This window comes from Apium graveolens, chromosome 7 (assembly GCF_009905375.1).
Source record: "Apium graveolens cultivar Ventura chromosome 7, ASM990537v1, whole genome shotgun sequence".
Taxonomy (NCBI): Eukaryota; Viridiplantae; Streptophyta; class Magnoliopsida; order Apiales; family Apiaceae; genus Apium; species Apium graveolens.
Window position 1 is genome coordinate 105,377,488 of NC_133653.1, and position 23,053 is coordinate 105,400,540.

Genomic DNA, 23,053 nt, shown 5'->3' on the forward strand with positions numbered 1-23,053 from the left:
GCAATTTCAATGTTGTGCAACTCATTGTTTTGTTTATTTCTGTAGTGTCACCTAATACAGGAGATCTCAAATTAATTATTAATTTTTTTAAAAATGATATGACGTGATAGTATGAAATTTTTTAATTGTAATGTGATTTATGGGGCCTGTCTTTTTGAATTGTATCATAACCAATTACAAAATGACACATATTTTGTAATCATTTTAAGATTCAATTTGAATACTCTGATATTTTCCTTTTCAAAAATTGTGCCGCTTTTCATAGTGTTTTGCTAATTTTTTTTTTGTATGTACAATGCTTTCCCATGGTGTAAAAAATAAAGTATGAAACAAGTTGGAGCAGCCCTGGCTGGGGGTCGGAGAAGTCCAGTCCAGGGCCTTGTTTGTCAAGCAAGTATTTCTGGTATGGTGGCCGGTTCCAACATGGCAGTGTGAATCGACCGACCTAGCTGCACTTGTCATTAATACTGTCACGTCATGAGAGTTGAGAATTAGTTGAGAATTAGTTGAGAGTATAAACCTTTGTCAATAAATACAATCTTAAGCTTTGTCATGAGCTGCCTTCATCTGCATATTATGCAGCCAGTCCTTTCATCATCACTTCTTTTGCCGATTCCCTGTTACCAACAATGTAAGCTTGTTGAGCCTTATTTTAATATATGAAATTTATGAGCTTCAAGTGTTTTTATTCTCAACTATGCTTATAGTTGACATGAAAATCCAAGTGATCTGTTTAGTTTGAGTGGCTTTCCATTCTTATATTGAAATTTGAACTTGGAGTACCCTGACTCTTATCTTAACAAGGGACATTCAGTCCATGTACTAAAGACCAGGAGTTGCATCCACTACCATGACAGACTAAACCTGAACTTATACCGTTACTCCGCTTACTGAAAAATGGGCAGACCAAGTAGCTGTTTGTAAATAATGAATTCTGATCTCGACCTAGTAACTCAAAACCCATATTAGGAATCAGTACCTCTGGCCTCTGCCTCTTTTTCTAAACTTAAGAAAACGAAGGACAGAAACTGCATCCAGACTGTATCAATAAAAAAGGCTTCTCGTGTGATACAAGAATTACTGGATAAGGGTTCCATAGGCTGACCCACGAACCATGCAACTTAAAATACTAGAGAGCTGGAAGCATACACATTTATATATATATATATATATATATACATGCCATATAGATACATGCTGCTGAATGTTAAGAGAAAGAGAAGCCTGGCATATTCTTTATTATCAGAGTTTCAACCATCAAAAAAGATGCAACAACCTGAAGCAGATTTACATTTTGAGGAATAAAATCAATGAAAATTAGAAGTGTAGATAGATATGAATAATTTGTAATAAGCACTGTAGAGGATAAATTATAGTGTTCTCATGTAAAGCATACTTGCGATGAGCCGCAGATGAGAGCATTTATTCATCCATTAGTCTGACATGATGTGCTGCAATGCATAGCCTTAGTATGTGCACAGGACTGCATTGCGAATCCAATTTATAACACTAGAAACTATTAAAGCCTTCAAAGTTCCCCAAGAATCTTTCATCATGGACACTGTGATTCAATATCATGTAAGAATATAACAAGTTGTCACTCATCAATGACATTAAATATGTCATTATGTAGTACCCAGTTAAGAGACATCATGTAGTTCTCACATCTATCATTTAAACTAATTTAATTGCATAACATATGTTAAAAATGACTATTACAGCAATGGAGTAGCTTACATTCAAAATACAACCTTAATTGATAATTATTTGTTGGTAGTTGCTACTCTTTAACTTAAAGAACACTAATCATAGCGCAGAAATAGACTTGATACACCTTCCACCAATGCAACCCATCCCAATCAGCACACCAGCCAAGACAAACCTCAAATTTGTTAACAAAAAAAGTTCCTAAAAAAATTATAGAAACTAATCCGTTTCTAAAGCTGAAAAGCCCTAAAGAAACATTTAACTTGATTACAAAGATCTCAAAGATTAAGCCTGCATAAATTATGCATATTAAAACCATACCATGGACAAGGAAAAGGATCAAGAAATGAGAATGTTAAACCTATGAAATAATATGGATATAACTTCATATGATGCATCATAAGATTCCAAGATGACGAAAATTCATAAAATTCCAAGATAAAGAAAATTCATTAAACAACATGAATATATGAATTTAGGTAGGCACAAACAGCTAATTCCTATCTCAACATGACTTGGTTTCCATAAAGAAAACAGAACATAATAAATCTAATACTTGAGCAAGATAACTAAATGAGATTGTCACACCACTGTAGAAAAATCATAACTATGGAAGCGATGAAATATAAGGAAGGCTTAAATTACATAAATGTAGCTTCCCAGTTGCATAATCATAATAATGTCAAGATAAAGAAAGTTTTAGTAAATAAACAGATCATATTCATGAATCCAGAGTTCATGTGAATTGAGGTACCAACAGGTAATTCCTATCTCAATGTGTGTTAGTTTTCATAAAACAACACAAAACAAAATAAAAGACAATCTAACAAATCGAGCAAGATTTGTAATAAGAAATAGGTACCGACTAGTTAACATAGTTTCTGCATAACTACTTGTACAGAGTTCCGGCAGCTAAGATTTGTAATAAAAAAAAATATGGGTTAAATATCAAAGTGGTCACTCAATTGAACTCCATATATCAGTTTAATCATCAAAATTAACGGGGTATCATTTGAATCACTAGAGTTATAATAAATATCATACAAATAAGTCAAAATATCTACTCGAGAATTAAAATTTATTTTATAGAGTTATATTCATTTGGTTGTAAGAGGATTGAAGAAAAATAAATATAACTCTATAAAATAAATTTTAATTCTCGAGTAGATATTTTGAGTTATTTATATGATATTTATTATAACTCTAGTGATTCAAATGATACCCCGTTAATTTTAATGATTAAACTGATATATGGCGTTCAATTGAGTGACCCCTTTGATATTTAACCAAAAAAATATCCACTTACTGGTTAACATAGTTTCTGCTCACATACATAACTTGTTACTTGGGACCTGGACAGAGTTGCTGAGCTTCAAAAGCCTTTCATTTTCCCAATGCTGTAGGTATTGCACACAAGTTGAGGCACATCTGACCAAGATCCTTGATTGATGAAAAAATAAAAATGGAAAGGTGTAATATCGATGTCCCCGCTGACAAAATTTCACAAGTCTTCTATCCTAAAGTTGTCATTACTTTCACTATCACTCATCAAAAATTAGACTTCTTCAGCTAGACGGTCTTGGTCATTCAACAGAACTGTTCTTTGTCATACTTGGTGTTGACAGAGAAATTTGGGAACGACAGAGAAATTTGGGAATAACAAAATCTGAGGTTCGTAACCGGAAATAAGATATGTGATGGCGGTTCTTCGCCGGAAACGTGAACAGTAATCGGTGGATCTGATGAACAGTATTCGTCGGAAAAGATGAACAGTGTTTGGTGGTGGTGGTTATTGGTGGCTGAGATTGCTTAGGGTTAGTGGTGACTTCTTTGCGCTCTCGTTTCTGACCTCTTACAATTTGCCTACGTACCCCTATTTATAGGGGATCAAGCCAACGTAGTTCTTGGGGAACAAGAAACCTAACGGGCTTAGATTTCTTATCCCGAGGCCCAGTAGGGAACCCACTGGAAACCGTCTTCTACTAGCTTTAGGAATATCCGCCGATGAGGCCCAACCACAAAAGCCCAAGGCTCGTCCGCGGCTTCGAGACTTCACGAATAAGGCATCTCCCTGGCCAAGGATAACCCTCCGCTACCAGCTGTTTCTCTAGTCCGTGGACGCAGGTATAGCCGTGGTTCACCCCAAATGTTGGACGCATCCTTGTCCCCCGATAAGGATCCCCTACCAGATTGCAGGACAAGTGATCCCAAACTTTTGGGTGCAAAGTGCAAGATACTCCAAAGTCTCCCAACGAGGACACCCGTTGACTGCAGAGACAGAGCTCCCAAAGCACACACCAGATTTCACCCCACATCCCCAATGAGGACACCCATTGACTACAGGAGGAGGTCTTCAATCATCAGGCATACCCCTGGAGGTCTCTGACCACGGACACCGCCTTTCCTGTAGATGTGCTACAGGAAGGAGTTCTTCAATAGAGTACCTGCATCAAATAGGTTAGTAATAATAATCTCCATCTTCCATGAATCTTCAAAAAAATCTGGCCAAGTAATCATGTTGAAGTCTTCCCAAAGTTTCTCTACGTATTCATAGGGTGCGCCCTAAGGCTCATCATGGGAAAGAATTCAATCAAGGAATTCCTCACCCTTTCTTCAGTAATTGGGCGCGCCTCCTCACTATGTTCGAGGGCGCGCCTCCCATGCATGAATAACTACAACCATCCATCAACCATTCTCATCATGAGGCGCTTCCTGCTTATACATAGGGCGCGCCCTCATTCCTTTTATGGAAAGATAATCTTATTTGTTCCTCAATTTTAGGCGTTCCTTCTTCAATTTTGCCTATTTTATCAATCTAAAACATGAATATTGTTTATACCAATTTTTGGGCATAACAACTACCCCCCAAATTCCATATGTTATTGAAAATGGGATTGGAATTTATCTTCATCTTTACTAAAAATCTGTATAAACAAACTTTCCAGTACTCCCTAATGGGCGCGCCCTAAATAGGGCTTGAACTGTTTAAAGTTGTTAGTTTTGTGTATTCTGAATTTCAAGTTGCTGTGTCAATCATAGGAGGCGCGCCTTCAAGAGGGCGCGTCCTAAAATTTGAAATGATTCGAAACGGTTTCCCTTATTCTTCGATAATCGTGATTGACGTGATTGATTTGACAGTTGTTCTTTTTTACTTATATATACAGGTCACCATCAGTCATTTTCTTTTTTACTTTTACTCTCTCCTCTCTTTTTACTTTCTCTTTCTTCTCCAAAAGCTTCAACTCCGGCGGTGCCATTTCGCTCAGAATCGGCCTTCTCCGTTGTCATTCTCCAAATCCTTTTCAGCCAACTTCTTCTTCAATCTAAAAGGTATGTAAAACTTCTCACATTTCTGAATTCCGTCAAATAAATCACACTGCATGCCACATTATCTCTTCAACTTCCTCAACTGTTCTTGATGATATACATAAAATGATATATGTATTTGTGTATGTATATGTGTAATTTCGAATTTTTGCTGTTTTAGATCCAAAATCATTGGGTCCAATCTTTAATTTCATGTTTCTAGGAATCTCAACCGTTTACCCCTAAAGTCAAAAGCATATATCGCATGACAAGGAGCGTCTTTACATTCATATAAGGCTCGTCCTCCTTTTTAATATCAGCAGCGTCATTGTCATCCAATCTCCCCATAGTTAATATTCGCACTCTATAGCAGTCTTTATAGATTCTATAATTGATAGGACGCGCCTTCTTAGTATATGACTCATCTTAGAAGGAAGCTGACATAGGTCATAAGAAATACCATTCTTTTAAGCCCACCACCTCTTTTCTGTTTCCTTCATACTTTCTTATCTCATTCTCTCGAATTGGGCGCGCCCTCAATATTTCTTTGGTTTTCTTGACAGCTGGAAGACGAGGGTGCGTCCTCTCCTTTTCACCCATTCAAGAATTTCCTTATCAATTTGGGAATCTATTCGCCTCCAAACACCTAATTCGACCCTCAACCTCCAAACGCCCACCATACCCTTGAGTTTCAAAACCGGGTGGCGCGCCTTGTTCAAGATTCCAAAAAGGGTACCCTGATGGCAGATTCTTCAAACAGTTCTTCCACGGACAACGTTCCTTTGTCTCGTAGACATGGAAAGCAAAAGCTAATCCAGAAGGAAAGATCCCCAGCTCCTACTAGCACAGAATTAGATGATGATGACTAGTTCGAGAGCTTGAATGCTGACAGATATAGAGGTGTTGAAATGGGCATCAAGTAGATGCAGGGCCATCCAAGGCTGTTTCTCCAAGCCTATCTCCACAGAAATCAGAGGACGCGCCTACTTCTCTCATTTATGAGGGCGCGCCTGAAGGAAACATGTCGCCCCTTCGCGATGAATTGAATTTTTTTGATGCGGACACTTTTCAATTTTCCATCTCTCCTGAACCTTCTCCAATCCCCTTCCAGCACTGGGAAGTTTCTGACAGTGAATTGGATTTTGACTGGAATGAATTTGAACCATGCAGTGAAGCTGTGAAGAAACGCTTTAGGAAGGAGCATGGGAAGCTTTTCTGCGTGGACCTGTCCTCGGCTTGTTCAGATGAGCAATTAGAATGGCTCATGGAATTTTATGACATGGAAGGCATATGGGCGCGCCCTTTAAGCATATTGTGCCCCCATATTTTTAACTACAGGAGAAACTTCAAGATTCCTAGGATGGTAACCAGCCCTAAGTTGGTATCTTTGGGTATAGGCGCGCCCTTACATCCCTATCTTAGGGAAATGATAGAACTTTATGATGTGGCTCCACTCCAACTCTCTCCCAACAGCTACAAATTTATTTTGGCTCTGTTCATTCTCTATACGGACCTGGGTTTTCCTCAGCCTTCGGTGGCCGAAGTCACCTATTTTTTTAACTTGAGAAAATCTGACCACGGATACTACTACTTGGTTGCAGACAAGCAACATAATAAGAAAGGTTTCTCCTCTGGCAAGCTCAGCCATGAAAAAGGCTGGAGGGAAAACTTCTTTTACTTGTATGATGTTCCCAGACTAAGAATAAGATTCAACATGTCACCAAGTAAGGGCGTGCCCTTTTATTCTCTTTTCCTTGTATTATTTCTATTTTCCTCTCTTCTTTTTTCACAACCTTATTCTTTCCAGACAAACCAGTGGCCAAACCACTTAAGGGTGAGCCTAAAAGGCGAGCTAAAGCCCTTCTCAGAGTGGCTGTTGAAAGGTGGAACTTGAAGACTTTAGTTACTAGGACCAATTTAATGCGAGTCGGAATCCTTTCTGACCAAGTAGGAACGAAGTGTAAATTCGTAAAATTTAGGAAAAGTGTCCTTATTTCTCGTGTCATTGACCTAGATAGTGAAGAAGAGGCTGAAGAAGAAGAAGATGAGGCAGAAGACAGCTCTTTTCAAGGCCAAGCCCCTTCAGGTTCAATCATTACAAAGTCTAAAGGCGCGCCTTCCATAATTGGCGCGTCCTGGATTCCTTCCTGTTAGCTTTTGTATTGGCATACTAGATTATTGATATAAATTCCTGTTAATATTGTTAGACAAACTTTCTGTTACTTAGGGTGCGCCTTTTTACTCGAGGCTTAACACTTTATACATCTTTATCAATGCTATCTTTATCATTTTCCTTTATTTACTGCTTTGTTCAGCACGCATGATTGTCAAGTTTAACTAACATGTTCTATGTTTTATGCAGAAATGGCCCCTCCAAGAATTCCCAAGTCATTCGGGGCGCGCCCTGGTGACGAACCTAAGCCCAAACCAAAGAGAGATGCTCCTATAGCGCAATCATCCATCCCAACTCCTACTCCTATTCCCCAGACTACTCCTGTCCCGAAAAGGCCCATAATTGATCTAACGGAGAAACAGGGTGCGCCTAAAAGGCCCAGAACAGAGGGCGCGCCTAAAAGGCGCATCCTCTATTTTGAATTCCCTTGGCCTCATGGGTTCCCTCCATGTTTCAGACGAAGAAGTGGAACAGTGGTAAGTCATGGACTTGGAAAAGGCCACCCGTGCTTCCATCAAAGTATCCTGCCAGTTGTTCATCCACTCCACCCGAGTGGTGGACAAGCTTCTTGAAGAGAAGGCGCGCCTCGAGAGGCTGCAGGGCGACAATAACATCTTGAAGAATACCCTTAAAGACAAAGATTTTCTGTATGCCAAAGACATCAAAGCCAAAGACTCTGAGATCTCCTTCCTCAAGGATGAGGTGGCTAATCTCACTTCCCAGCTGGAGATTGCCAATAAAAAGGCTACCTCTCTCCACACTGAGCTTGGAGGAGCCAACTTGAGTATTGAGTATCTTGAGGAGCAGCAAAAAATGGGGTGGCCTGATGAGAAGAGGGAAATGGCTGATGAAGCATTTGCTAACGGTTTCCGCTTCTACAGGATTGATTTTATGGCCAATAACCCTGATTATACTTTTGAGAAATTTGGGGAAGAAACGGTTGCTGAGATGGTGGAGTTCAAGAAGGAGCATGCTACAGAGATCAAGGCGAGGAGAGTAGAGCTTGGGTTAGAGGAAGAAGATGAGGGCGCGCCAAGAGAGGAAACCTCCAAGGATGCGCCTGAAGCTGATCCTACTGTTCCTCTTCAAACCATTCCCCCAACAGACGAATCTCAGGGCGCGCCCTGATTTATGTTTTAATCTGTATTCGTACCTAAGTTTCAAATACTTCTAAGGAGCCAGCCCTCTTTTGATACTGTGCAAAGTTGTACGATGTATATTTTACTACTCTTTAATTTTTGCATTATAACATATCATATGGGTTTACCCGATTCCATCTTTTATTGCGTGCATATAAAAACCTGCTAAGGTGCATCAACCATTAGGGCACGCCCTAATTTTATATTATTTTCTGTTTTGATTCCCTTTCAAACCATCACACACTTACGTTATACAGAAACATGAGCAGCATCCTTCCATAATGGCGCGCCTTCATCATATTTAGAACATAAGGTAAACTGTTATGGGCGCGCCCTTTAGTATTTAGAGAATGTTTATTATGGGTACTTACCTTTTCCAAGGTCTAAAATTGTCCCTATATCATTAGGATCTATAGAATTCTTTTAACAAAGCATTTTGAAATGAAGGCGCGCCCTGTTACTTTTTAACATGCAAGTGCTAAGTACTCCTTTCTTATCAGTGATTCTTTTGTAGTAATTTATCTAAAACCAATGGCGCACCTTATTCTGAAAGACTTTTCCTTAATTTATCTGTTGTTTCATATATATATTTTTTATATAGGCGCGCCCTGTTATGGACGCGTACCATGGTACCCTGATTATGGATTAGTAATTCCTCAATTGGGCGCGCCTTATCATAGGGCGCGCTTCAAATTTTTTTCAAATGACATTTTTACATGCCAAGCAGATAAAACAATTTGAAGTAACTTCTTTCTTTTATTGATAATGCGCTCTAATGTACAAATTACACCAGTCCCATGGCTACTATGCTCTGTGGGGAAATTATTTGAAAATTTTCTTCCTTCTGCTAGTTCCAAGGTTCGTAGTCATATGTACTACCTCCCTAGGCTAGGGGGAATTTATTTGCTACTAGTCTATTACATAGGATTTAATCATGGAACAAACCCACACCCTACTGATAATACTTCCGTAAATGCTCCGCATTCCATGATCGAGGAATAGGTTTGCTATCCAGATCTTCCAAGCGATAGGTTCCCTTCCAGAGTATAGCTTTGACCTTGTACGGTCCCTCCCAATTAGCTCCAAGCACCCCATGCTGAGCTATCTTGGTGTTAGGCATAACCTTTCATAACACAAGATCCCCAACCTTGAATGGCACAGATTTTACCTTTTTATTAAAATACCTTGCGATTCTCTGCTGATATGCAGTAAGCTTTAATTGAGAGTTTGTTCGGGCTTCATCTAACAAATCTAAGTGGAGCCTCTGGTTAACTTCTGCATCTTCCTCGATAAATAAGTCTCTTCGGAGGGATCCGGCTCCTACCTTCACGGGAACCATGGCCTCATACCCATAAGTCAGCAAAAATGGGGTTTCTCCTGTAGTCGATCTGGGAGTTGTGTTATAAGACCAGAGGACCATGGGCATTTCTTCTGGCCAGTCTCCTTTCTTTTCTTCCAGCTTTGCCTTCAAAATGTGTTTTATAATTTTGTTTATAGCTTCTGTCTGACCATTGCTTTGCGGGTGATAAACTGTGGCAAAATGCTTTTGGATGTTCAAGTCTTCATAAAGCTTCCTTAGCTTTTTACTATCAAACTGCTTCCCATTGTCCGAGATGAGTTTGTATGGGATACTGAACCGACATACTATAGAATTGAAGATAAAGTCCCTTATCTTCTTTGCTGTGATCGTGGCCAGTGGCATAGCTTCTGTCCATTTGGTAAAGTAATCTACGGCCACCACGGCGTATTTCACACCCCCCTTTGCTTTGGGCAACTCTGCAATGAGATCGATTTCCCACATGGCAAAAGGCCAAGGACTTGCCAATGAGGTAATGGAAGATGTCGGGGCGTTGGAATAGTTGGTGAATCGCTGGCAACGATCACAAGCCTGGACAAACTTGAAGGCATCTTCTTTCATAGTTGGTCAGTAATATCCTTGTCTGAGGACTTTCAATGCCAATGAACCACCCCCCGAGTGATTGCCATAAATCCCTTCGTGCACCTCTCTAAGAATATAATTTCCCTCTTCTATATCCACACAGCGTAACAGTGGCTGGTTAAATCCTCTCTTGTATAATACCCCATCATATTCAACATACTTGGCAGCCTGGTATCGAAGGCGTCGAGCCTATAGTTTTTCTTCTGGTACAGCTCCTGTTTGAATATAGTTATGAATGAGGGTCATCCAGCTTTCTCGCGGAATTTCTTGTGTCTGGAACACCTCTACCTCTGGAATACTCGGGATTTCCTGGATTCCCAAAGGGATTTGTCCAAGTTGGACGATGTCCATCTGTGATCCCATCTTGGCGAAAGCATCCGCATTACTATTTTCTTCTCGCGGAACACTTTCTAGCCTGACATTTCCAAATCTTTCCAATAGGCGTTGCGCACATCTCATGTATAACTCCGTTCGTGGTCCCCAGGCCTGGAAACCTCCGTTAACTTGGTTCACAACTAATTCAGAGTCACTCCGAACTATCAGATTCACAACCCCCACCTCCAGAGCTAATTTCAGACCGTTGATCAAAGCTTCATACTCAGCATCATTGTTAGTGACATAAAATTTGAAATGGATAGCACTCATCAAATGGTGCCCCTCCGGAGTGACCAAGACAATCTCGACACCTGATCCACTATTATTTACGACCCCATCGACATGTAAGATCCACCAAGGGTGTGGGAGTTCCTCCCTTTTACCACCAGGAGAATTTCCTCACAAGGAAGGTTCCGCCAACACTATGGTCTTGTCATCTACTTCAGAATTAAACTCAAGTATGAAATCAGCCAACGTCTGTCCCTTGATTTCCGTGCGAGGACAATATTCCAAATCATATTATCCTAGCTCTACCGCCCATTTTAACATTCTTCTCGACGATTCAGGTTTGTGTGGAATATGTCGGAGCGGATAAGCAGTGCGAACTTCTATTCGGTGAGCCTGAAAATATGGTCTTAACTTTCGTGCCGCAAGAATAAGAGCGTACACCAGTTTTTCCATGCTGGTATATATGGTTTCCGCATCCAACAACCTTTTACTCACATAGTACACGGGCACTAGTGGCTTGCTTCCTCCTTCACCAACATCGCGCTGACAGAGTATTCAGATACTGCCAAGTAAAGAATCAATGTCTCTCCATCTTCCGGCTTGGCCAACATTGGAGGATTTCCCAACTGCTCTTTGATTTTCAGAAAAGCCTCTTCACAATCTGGGGTCCACACAAAATCCTTCCCCATTCCTTTAATTTCCTTGAAGAATTGTTTGCACCTATCCGATGATTTTGAGACAAATCGATTTAGGGCTGCAATCCTTCCTGTCAGGCTCTGCACTTGCTTGACGCTGGTGGGAGATTTCATGTCCAACAGAGCCTTGATTTTTTCCGGATTGGCCTCAATTCCTCGGTGGTTAACCATGAATCCCAAAAAATTTCCCGACTCGACACCGAATATACACTTCTGAGGGTTCAACTTCATTCTATATTTTCTCAGAATATGGAATATCTCTGCTAAGTCTGCGATGTGATCCGCCGCCTTCTTAGACTTTACAAGCATGTCATCTACGTATACTTCCATTGTCTTTCCAATCCGCCTCTTGAACATTTTGTTTACCAATCTTTGATAGGTAGCTCCTGCGTTGATCAAGCCAAATGGAATTCCAATATAGCAATAGAGTCCTCTATCGGTGATAAATGAGGTGTGCTCTTGGTCAGGCCCATTCATGGGAATTTGATTATACCCGGAGTAAGCATCCATGAAGTTGAGTAGGGCATGTCCTGTCGTGGTGTCGACTAACTGATCAATTCTTGGCAAGGGAAAGCTATCCTTTGGGCACTCTTTATTCAGATTGGTGAAATCCACACATGTTCTCCATTTATCGTTAGGTTTTCTTACCAACACCGGGTTTGCTAGCCAATCTGGGTAGAAGAACTCCCGAATTAGTCCAACGTCCAAGAGCCTATCTACTTCTTCTGTTAAGGCTATAGCCCTCTCTCTGCTTACGACCCTGCGCTTTTGTAGAACCCCTTTATGCTTGGGATCAATATTCAAAATGTGGCACATTACCTCTGGGTAGATTCCTACCATGTTAGAATGGTTCCATGCAAATATATCAAGATTTGCTAAGAGAAATATCGAAAGATCCTCTTTCAACCTTGGTGCCAACTGAGATCCAATTCTCAATACTTTACTTGGATCTTTTTCGTCGACAGGGATTTCAATTGTATCTTCTGCATGCCCCATCTTCTCCGTTGGCATTGGTATCCAGGGATCTAGGTCGGGCGAATCATAATTTTCATTGTCCTGCAGAGAAGGCGCATCCCCTTTAGGAGGAGCATCGACTTCTTTAAAAGGCACGCCCTGCATCGCAGGGGCATCAACTTCCTTGATGTTTTTCGCGTGAAAGGGCGCTCCCTCTGGGAGAGGGGCATCTACCTTATGCTCATCATGTTCGAGGCTTTGAAAGACGTCAAATCTTCCTTCTAGTCGTTCCCCATTGAAATCTGCTTGGACTATGGTGTTTGAGGCCTCCTCTTCTTCCAACATTTCAATTCTGATTGTGTCTTCCAAGAATAATATTGTCGGAGGAAGTTCAGAGGGGCGCTCGTCTTCTTGCTCGACATAATAATGGACTCGGATCTCCTCGATCGGTTGCTCAATGCTCTTTTCTCGATCATCATCTGATGCATCTTCGGTGTGGGATTCTTTTCTAAAGCCTCTCATAGCTTGCCTGTAGCACTCCCGAGAGTCATACTGAGAGCCCTTTATACTCCCCACACCATTTGGCATTGGAAACTTGATGGTAAGGTGGTGGATTGAAGTAATAACCCCCATCTCCCGAAGAAAAGGTCGTCCCAACAGCAGGTTATGGGACGACTCCTGATTTAGGACCTTGAACTCGAGCATCTTTATCACGGACAACGGGCTTTCCCCCAAAGTACATGGCAACCAAATTAATCCCATAACTCTAACTCCCGCTCCAGAGAAGCAATAGACCCACGAATCTTCCCCTGACATATCCCGATCAGGTAGCCCCATTTTCTTAAAGGTGTTGTAGTAGAGGATGTTTGTCGAGCTTCCATTGTTCACGAAGGCCCTATGGATGTTTTTGGTTCCAATCTGGATGGAAATAACTAGCGCATCATTGTGGGGGTGATGCACCCATCGGGCATCCGCTTCTCTGAAGGTAATATCCATGGACTCGCCCTTAAATACTTTGGGCGGTCGAGTTTCCACTTTATGAATGTCCGTGAGAGGTCTGAACCGGGCTTCCCTAGCATATCTCGCCAAGGCTCGGTTGCTGCATTCCATCACAGGATCTCCCCCGTAGATTGTTCGGATGCTGCCGTTGTAATATCCGGGATATATCGTGTAATTATTTTGCTATTAAATAATTATTATGTGCGTTCAGTATCTATTCTGTGAGTTAATTGTTAAATGTTATCTGTACTTGGATATTCAAAAATAATATTAATTGAGTATTTTAATTTTTATATGTCCAAAATAAAACATAGATAATTGTCATATCTTCCTAATTATTTTTATGTTGATTTATGGATTTATAAGGATCATATGAAATTTATAAAATCTTTTTCCGAGTATTTAAAATCTATTTTATAAAAACGGGAACCAACTGACGTCAACCGTTGTTACGTTTTTGGAACCCGAAACTCTTCCGAGAACTCCTTCCTAACCTAATTGTAATATTCCGAGCATATTCCATGTTTCGACTTTTTTCGATCCGGCGTACGGTTTGTTCTGCGCGGGTCCCGGCGGAATATTTTCGATACAATATTCGTTTCGGTAAATCAATAAAATCCGTATTTTCGATAAACGAGAGATTTTTATTAAACTATCCCAATTATCACTTCGTAGTACGTGTAACCAGGCGCTGAGACCAAGACCGCAGTACAAATTGTACTGATTTGGATAATTATCCCGAAAACCGATACCGTTTGGATCAGTTTTTATAAATAAACGTACCGTTTTATATCCGGAATGATCCAACGGGATACTAATTTTACGTAATTATAAATAGCCTTTTACCGTATTTTATTTCGTATCAAAATCATTTGCAGATACTTAATTTTATAATTTTCAGAGAAAAACCCTAATTACATAAAATGTTCTAAGAATCAAACAACAAAACGAAGGCATTACCAATCTCTGTTTTCAAAGCTTGAGTAACCAAAATGAAGGATTTGAAGTGTTCTATCAGATTCTGAGCTTTGTTTCACTGCAGAATCAAAGGTTTATTTTCTGGAAATTTATTTATTTTCGAATTAAATTTATTAAAAATATGAATTTTTGTTCGGATGAGTGTTTGTATGATTTGATGACTGCATGTTGTAGAGCTTGTTTTCCTGATGATTTTGATATATTATACGTCTGATTTGGAGTTCAATAACATGTTCAAATTTGAGTTTTACTTTCTAATTTTAAAATTAGGGTTTATAACCCGTATGAATGTTCTTAATTAAAATTTGGGGGTTTCTTCTGGAATAGATTGATGTTGTGATATAGTGGATTGTGTTCTCTGTGAAATTTGCAATCTAGTCGTATAAGTTTCATGAATCACCGAGGTCTGTAGAGAAGGGAGTTGTCTTTTGAAATTTTCCGAAGTTCGCCGGAAACTGGAAAACTTCACGGCCAAATTCCGGCCAACTCGTGGATGATTAGAATGATTTGTTGGTATGGTTAAGTTCCTGGTGAATTATAGATGTGATCTGGAGGTGTTGGTGGGGTGAGGACGCCGAGAACGTGTTCTCCGGCCACCCCTGTATTTTCCGGCGACGGGGCTGGAAAATTACAGTTTAGTACCTATAATTTTGAAAACGATGAAGTTCGGTCCCTCAAGTTTCCAGACTTTGCAAATTTAGGATTCCTGTTTTAAAAATGTTTGAAAATCATATTTCCTATTTATTTTATTATAAAAATTCATTTTTAATTTCTGAAAATTCTAAAAATTAGTATTTTAATTCCGAAAATTATTTTTAATTCAAAAATAAATCTGAATTAATTAGTTAATTTTTAATTGATTAATTGGTCAATTAATTTGAAAATTAATTAATTAATTGATTTAATTAATTATTAATTGATTTTAGTTAATTATTTAATTAGATTTAATTATTTAAAAATGATTTAAAAATTTCAAAAAATAGTTTCGAGCTTTAAAATATTATTCTAAATTATTTCCAAGGCTCGATAATTATTATAAAATTGTTTCGGAACCAGAATTGGCCAACCGAACCCTGTTTATTAACCCGAAATTGATCCAACGACCCGTTTTAATTCCGAAAAATATTTTAAAAAATCATTTTAAATACCTGAAAGCCTATTTATGACCCGAAACTTCTTTATAAATAATATATCATTGATTACGTGATGTATTATGTGCTATATGTGACTTGTTGATTGACTATCAGTCTATATATTCGGTGTTTACTTAATTATTGCATAACTTTCAATCTGTTAATCGGATTTGGGTAAAACGAAGGGTAGACAGAAGTATGTGTTGAATAGAACTCTATGAGTCGATTATTGATAGATGTTTATGATATGTGAGCAGAAGAGGCAAGGCGTAGGAAAGGGAAACATGTAGTTGAGGAGTACGACGATTGTGATTGGAAGTGAGTGCAGAATAGTAAGCTAGTACCAGGCAAGTGTTCTGAACTTTCTCGAGATATTGTAGTACTTGATAATCCTGTGATATTGCAAGTGCTTTGAAGCACAGAAACCTAAACCCTGATTCCAGTTATTGATCTTGAGCGATGAACCTTATTCTTTCTAGACCATTGATTGTTGTATACCCAAACACGAACCTCAAGTATACGATACTACTCCACAAATACATGCAAACAAAATCCCAAACACTAAACTGAATTAATTATATACTCAAACATTGTATCCTATGCTTTAAAAGCCCAAATCTTTGAAACCCTGAAATGTTGATTCCTTTGTTATCCAATTCTTTCAATACCAGCATCCAAGCTTTTAAATTATCTTATTGATCCTTACAAGGATTGAAACCCTTTCATTATTAAACACTCATTGTTGTTAATGATTCTGATTATTGTTTATTATTGCTTATTCTGTTATTATGTTAAAATTGGATTGTTTTTATAAAATTGTGGACCAGATTCGTGGTCAGACCATATAATGGTCAAGTTAGGCCAATGTGTGCCTTGGATCCAGTAGTTAGAGCAATGCTGTGTGCCTTGCTCGGGGTTAGTGCGTGACTGATCAGCAGCCTAACCTTGGTTTTTAAATTAAAAGTATAATATCCAATTCTAAATCATAATCCATTGTTCAATTGATATCATAATCATGTTCACCTGATGATCATTATTCTCAGTTTTGTCATTGTGACTTGCTGAGCTAGTTAGCTCATTTGTGCGATGTTGTTTATATTCTTTCCAGCTAAAAAGGAACCAGTTGGTAACGAGGATCCCCAGTCCAGCGCGAGAGCTAGGGGTTCAGGTTGAGAAAGCTGAGCTAGTAGGCTTCTTTTGGAATAATTTAAGTTTGTAAAAGTTTGTAATAAAGTTTAATACTCAGTTTGAGTTTGAATGGTTGGGATTTGAACGATATGTAATATAAGTAGATGTGTGGCTTGTGTGCATACTTTAACCTGTTGCGATCCGTGATAGTTGGTAAATAGGGTCACTGCATATTATTGTTGTCTTTATTATTGTTATAAGCAGGTTATAAATAAGATGTGTGTGTGTATGGACCCCAAACTTCTGACCCGGGTTTGGAGGGCGCCACAGGTTTGGTATCAGAGCTACAGGTTATAAGTCACTGACACAAGCCTAGGTTGATGGGAATGTGTAGAGGATTAGGATTAGAAGTAAGGAATAGAATTATAGAACGTTGAGAGGTTGAATGTTACGGTATAACCAGTAGTAGTATAATTCGCGTCGTGGTTCGAGATTCTTATATTGCGATATAATTTCAGATAGCAGCGATGGCCGACTCTTTTATTCCTGTATCAGCTGATCATTCAGAGCCTTCAGTTGGAGTGCCATCTTCGGATCCACGTCATGTTGTTCCACCAGTGCTAGCTATACTACCTCCACCTGTGTTGCAGCCCGTACCACTGCAGGCTATTCCACCTCCAGGCATGAGGCCACCTATCAGAGGACCCCCACCAGCTGATTCGGATTCCACTTGGCATTCAGTTGCGAGTGACCCATTCCAGTCTACATTGCCCCCAGTTTCTTATTACCGGTATGAGGCTCTTCTATTGGAATGTGATTCCTTGTTGGCCCAGATCAGAGAGCTACAACATATTATTACGACTACAGATGTTGATAGTGGTGTGAGGGAGCTTCGAGAGGAGATTCATGTGACACGGAGGGTTCTTGAGGCTAGGCTACATGGAGCTACATTACCTGGCAGAGGCCCTGATGCACTGATGGGTTGGGCTACTGAGGTGATGGAGGACTTTGAGAGGCTGGCAGGACCAGAGTTTCCTTGGAGCTGAGTCAGAGATTCAGATAGGGAAATGCTGAGCAGTGTTGTTATGGTTATGTAGTATGTACAGTAGTGTGTAGTGTGTATCAGTAGACTTTTGAGTTATATTTATAGACTAGCTATGCTGACTAGTGAGTAGGTTGTTGTACCCTTTTTGCTTTTACTTCCGAAGCGTCTTTACGCTTGTACTACCTAAAACTTTTGATCTATATATATATCAGTATCTTTTTCCTTTCCAGCACTGTCATTTACTTTATCACACCTGTTTTACTTTATCTTATTTATTGCACCAGTTATACCCTATGATACCATATACCCTGTTTTCCATGACTGTTTATATTCTGTAAAGAAGCATACAATTTACTTAGTTACAACTGTTTTCAAAAAGAGATACCTCTGTTTTACAAAACTTTTCTTTTATACAAAGATTTGATTCAAAAGCTGAATAAGTTGCTTGATTCTTTACAGAAAATGCCTCCCAGAAGAAATACCCGCACCAACACCCAGAATGAAGAAACCAACAACAATAACAACCAAGATGATACGAACCCAAATGTGAACCCAGGACCCATAGACCCAGCAATAGCCCAGATTCTTCAAATCTTGGCCCAACAAATAGTTCACCTGGCACAACAACAACAAAGACAGACCAACCCCAGGTAACTTTTAAAACTTTTCAGGCAGTAAACCCACCAGAATTCAAGGGTTCCTTAGAGCTAATTGAAGTAAATATATGGTTAAAGGAAATAGAGAAGGCATTTGCCTTAGTGAAAGTAAAGGAGGAACAGAAGGTTGAGTTTGCAAGTTACTATCTGAAGAATGAAGCCACCTATTGGTGGGAAATGGTGAAGACATTGGAAGGTACAGATGTTATTACTTGGGAAAGGTTTAAGGAATTGTTTTTAAAAAAATATTTTCCTCAGTTTATTCAGGATCAAATGGAGCTGAAGTTTTTAGAATTAAATTAAGGGAACATGTCGGTAACAGATTATGAGGGTAAGTTTGAGGAATTGTCAAGGTATGTACCGTCGTATGTGGATACTGACAAGAAGAAAGCTAAAAGATTTCAGCAAGGTTTGAAACCATGGATTAGAGGGAAGGTAGCCATTTTTGAATTGGATACCTATGCAGGAGTAGTACAGAAGGTTATGATCGCAGAGACAAAGAGTGAGATGTTCCAGAAGGAAAAGGAAAGCAAGAAAAGGAAAGTTGAGGGAAGTGAGGGTTAGTCACAACCAGGGAAGTTTCCAAATTTTAAGAAGGGCAAGTTTCAGCCAGGGAGAAATTTTAATTTCAGGAGACAAAATGCAGGAGACGGAGGCCAGGGCAACCGTCCAGCTAATGTGAATCAGCCGAATCAGTTGAGATTAACTTTTCCAGATTGTCAAGTTTATGGAAAGAAGCATGGGGGAGTTTGTAACAAGTTGAACGTGGTATGTTTCAAATGTAATCAGAAAGGGCACTATTCGAAGGAGTGCCGAAATCAGCCAGCAAGAGATCCAGCAAATAAGGATCAACCTATCCAGAATCTAGCAGTGAAGGTTCCAGCCATTGGATTTACATGCTTCAAATGTGGAAAGCCAGGACATATGGCCAGGGATTGCAAGACACCAGCCCCAGTCAGTAATACATTGAGGATTATGGGATCTACCCCAACAGTGAATGAGACTCCAAGGGCTAGAGTTTTCGACATGTCAGTGAAGGATGCTATCCAGGATACAAATGTTGTGGCAGGTACGCTCAATATGAATTCTTTATGTGCCAAAGTGTTAATAGATTCGGGAGCAACTCGATCGTTTGTTTCACAAGATTTTGTTAGCAAGTTAACTTCTCTAGTAGAGTATTTAAATAAAATAATGATTATGGAATTAACAAACCAAGAGCGTGTAACTGTGAATCAAGTTTGTGGGAATTGTGAGGTTGAGATTTCTGGTAGTAAATTTTGTGTAGATTTGATACTATTTAAGTTAGGAGAATTTGACGTTATATTAGGGATGGATTGGTTATCTAGGCACGATGCCCAGATAGATTGTCGAAATAAGAAGGTAATGGTGAAAACGTCAGACGAAAGGATAGTAACGTTCAAGGGTCAAAAACAAGTAAAGAAGTTCTTAACGATGATTCAAGCCAAGAAGTTACTACGACAAGGATGTGAGCATTTCATGGCATATGTGATTGACAGAAGTCAAGAACCAACAAAACTTGAAGATATTCCAGTTGTGAATGAATTTCCAGACGTATTTCCTGACGAGTTACCAGGACTTCCTCTAGCTAGAGAAATTGAATTTGCGATCGACTTAGCACCTGGAACAGAACCAGTATACAAGGACCCGTACAGAATGACTCCTGTTGAGATGAAAGAGCTAGCGAAGCAATTGCAAGAGCTGTTAGAAAAAGGAGTAATTAGACCCAGTGTATCCCCGTGGGGAGCCCCGGTATTATTTGTTAAGAAGAAAGATGGAAGCATGAGACTGTGTATTGACTACAGGGAGCTCAACAAGCTTACGATCAAGAACTAGTATCCGTTACCCAGAATTGACGATCTGTTCGACCAGTTGAAGGGAGCCAAGTATTTCTCCAAAATTGATTTAAGATCAGGATATCATCAACTAAAGATCAAGTCAGAAGATATACCAAAGACAGCTTTCAGAACAAGGTATGGACATTACGAGTTTTTAGTGATGTCTTTTGGATTGACCAATGCCCCGGCAGCGTTTATGGACCTGATGAATAGAATTTTCAAGGAGTATTTGGATAAGTTTGTTATTGTGTTTATAGATGATATTTTAATCTATTCAAAGACGGAAGAGGATCATGCGGAACATGTGAGAACGGCTTTGGAGATTTTAAGGAAAAAGAAGTTATATGCTAAATTCTCGAAGTGTGAGTTTTGGCTACGGGAAGTTCAGTTCTTAGGGCACACAGTTAGTAATAAAGGGATCAAAGTGGACCCGACAAAGATCGAGGCAATTACGAATTGGGAGAGACCGAAAACACCCACCGAGGTAAGAAGTTTCTTAGGATTGGCGGGATATTATCGTCGATTTGTTCAAAATTTCTCGAGGATTGCCACACCATTAACAAAGCTTACACGAAAGAATGAGAAGTTTATATGGAACGACAAATATGAGGAAAGTTTTCAGGAGTTAAAGCGATAATTGATCACGACACCTGTTTTGTCACTTCCAGACGATCAAGGGAATTTCGTAATTTATAGTGATGCTTCTCACAAAGGATTAGGATGTGTTCTAATACAGCATGAAAAGGTGATTGCGTATGCGTTAAGGCAATTGAAACCACATGAACAGAAGTATCATACTCATGATTTGGAGCTAGCAGCCATAGTTTTCGCTTTGAAGATTTGGAGACATTATTTATATGGAGAAAAGTGCGAGATTTTCACGGATCACAAAAGCTTAAAGTATATATTTACCCAGAAGGAACTTAATATGAGGCAAATGAGATGGTTAGAGTTGATCAAGGATTATGATTGCTCGATTAATTATCATCCCGGTAAAGCGAACGTGGTAGCAGACGCATTGAGTCGGAAGGAAAGGTTGAATGTGTTATCAGTACCTGAAGACATGTATAAGGAATTTCAGAAATTGGAATTGGAGATTAGAGTTTGCAAGCCTGAGGAAGTAAAAGTGTACAGTATGATTTTCCAACCGGAATTATTAGAGAAAATAAAGAAATGTCAGGAAGATGTAATGGATCAAGATATAAATCGTTTGGTAGGGGAAGAGTTATGCACGTAGAAAGATGACCAAGGTATTCTGAGGTTTTCATCTAGAATTTGGATTCCACCAGTGACAAAGTTAAAGAATGAAATTCTACAGGAGGCACATAATTCAAGGTATTCCATCCATCCAGGAAGTACCATGATGTATAGAGATTTAAAGAAGAATTATTGGTGGCCAGACATGAAGAGGGAAATTGCGGAATGGATTAGCAAATGTTATACCTGTCAGAGAGTTAAAGCAGAGCATCAGAGACCAAGTGGATTGCTACAGCCATTGGAGATTCCAGAATGGAAATGGGAACACATTGCCATGGATTTTATAGTTGGATTACCAAAGACAAGGGCTAATCATGATGCCATTTGGGTTATAGTGGATAGACTTACCAAGTCAGCTCATTTTCTGCCTATAAATGAAAGATTTTCGCTCGACAAGTTAGTCCATATGTACCTAAAGGAAATTGTAGTTCGTCATGGAGTTCTAGTGTCTATTGTATCTGATCCAGATCCAAGATTTAATTCAAGATTTTGGAAGAGTTTTCAAGAATGTTTAGGAACAAAATTGAATATGAGTACGGCTTATCACCCGCAGACGGACAACCAAAGTGAAAGAACGATCCAGACAATTGAAGACATGTTACGTGTTTGTGCTATTGATTTCAAAGGAAGTTGGGACGAGCATTTACCCCTGGTAGAGTTTGCTTATAACAACAGCTATCACGCCAGCATTGGGATGCCACCCTATGAAGCCCTTTATGGACGCAAATGTAGATCTCCAGTATATTGGGACGAAGTGGGAGAGTACAAAATACTCGAACCTGAATTGGTGCAGCAGACAAAGGAAGTTGTTAAAATTATCCAAAAGAGATTGATAGCCGCACAAGATCGTCAGAGGAAATATGCAGATCAGTCAAGGAAAGACATGGAATTTGAAGAAGGAAGCTTGGTATTACTGAAAGTATCACCGTGGAAAGGACTAACAAGGTTTGGAAAGAAAGGAAAGCTGAGTCCAAGATATGTCGGACCTTTTGAGATCCTAAAGCGTGTTGGCAAAGTAGCTTACGAGTTGGCATTACCACCGCACATGGAGCACATTCACAATATTTTTCACGTATCGATGCTCAAGAAATATAATCCAGACTCCAGGCATGTAATAGAATATGAGCCAATAGAGCTTCAGGCATATTTGTCTTATGTAGAGAGTCCGATAGAGATTTTAGAGGAGAGAGAGAAAGTATTGAGAAATAAAGTGGTAAAGTTAATAAGAGTATTATGGAGAAACCCAAAGGTTGAAGAGTCAACCTGGGAATTAGAAAGTGATATGAGAGAAAAGTACCCTCATTTGTTTTCTTAGGAGATTCTGAGGACATAATCCTTTTAAGGGGGGAAGGATGTAATATCCGGGATATATCGTGTAATTATTTTGCTATTAAATAATTAGTATGTGTGTTCAGTATCTATTCTGTGAGTTAATTGTTAAATGTTATTTGTACTTGGATATTCAAAAATAATATTAATTGAGTA

At 39.3% G+C, this 23,053-nt stretch overlaps 1 protein-coding gene across 1 annotated transcript; it reads right to left on the bottom strand.

Annotated features, from left to right (window-relative positions):
- Window positions 1–11,376: 11,376 nt before the first annotated feature.
- On the bottom strand, window positions 11,377–13,626 carry LOC141673937 (uncharacterized). Its single transcript, XM_074480665.1, has one exon. It carries the CDS (start codon window positions 13,624–13,626, stop codon window positions 11,377–11,379), a length of 2,250 nt encoding a protein of 749 aa, XP_074336766.1.
- Between the last annotated feature and the right edge of the window lie 9,427 nt (window positions 13,627–23,053).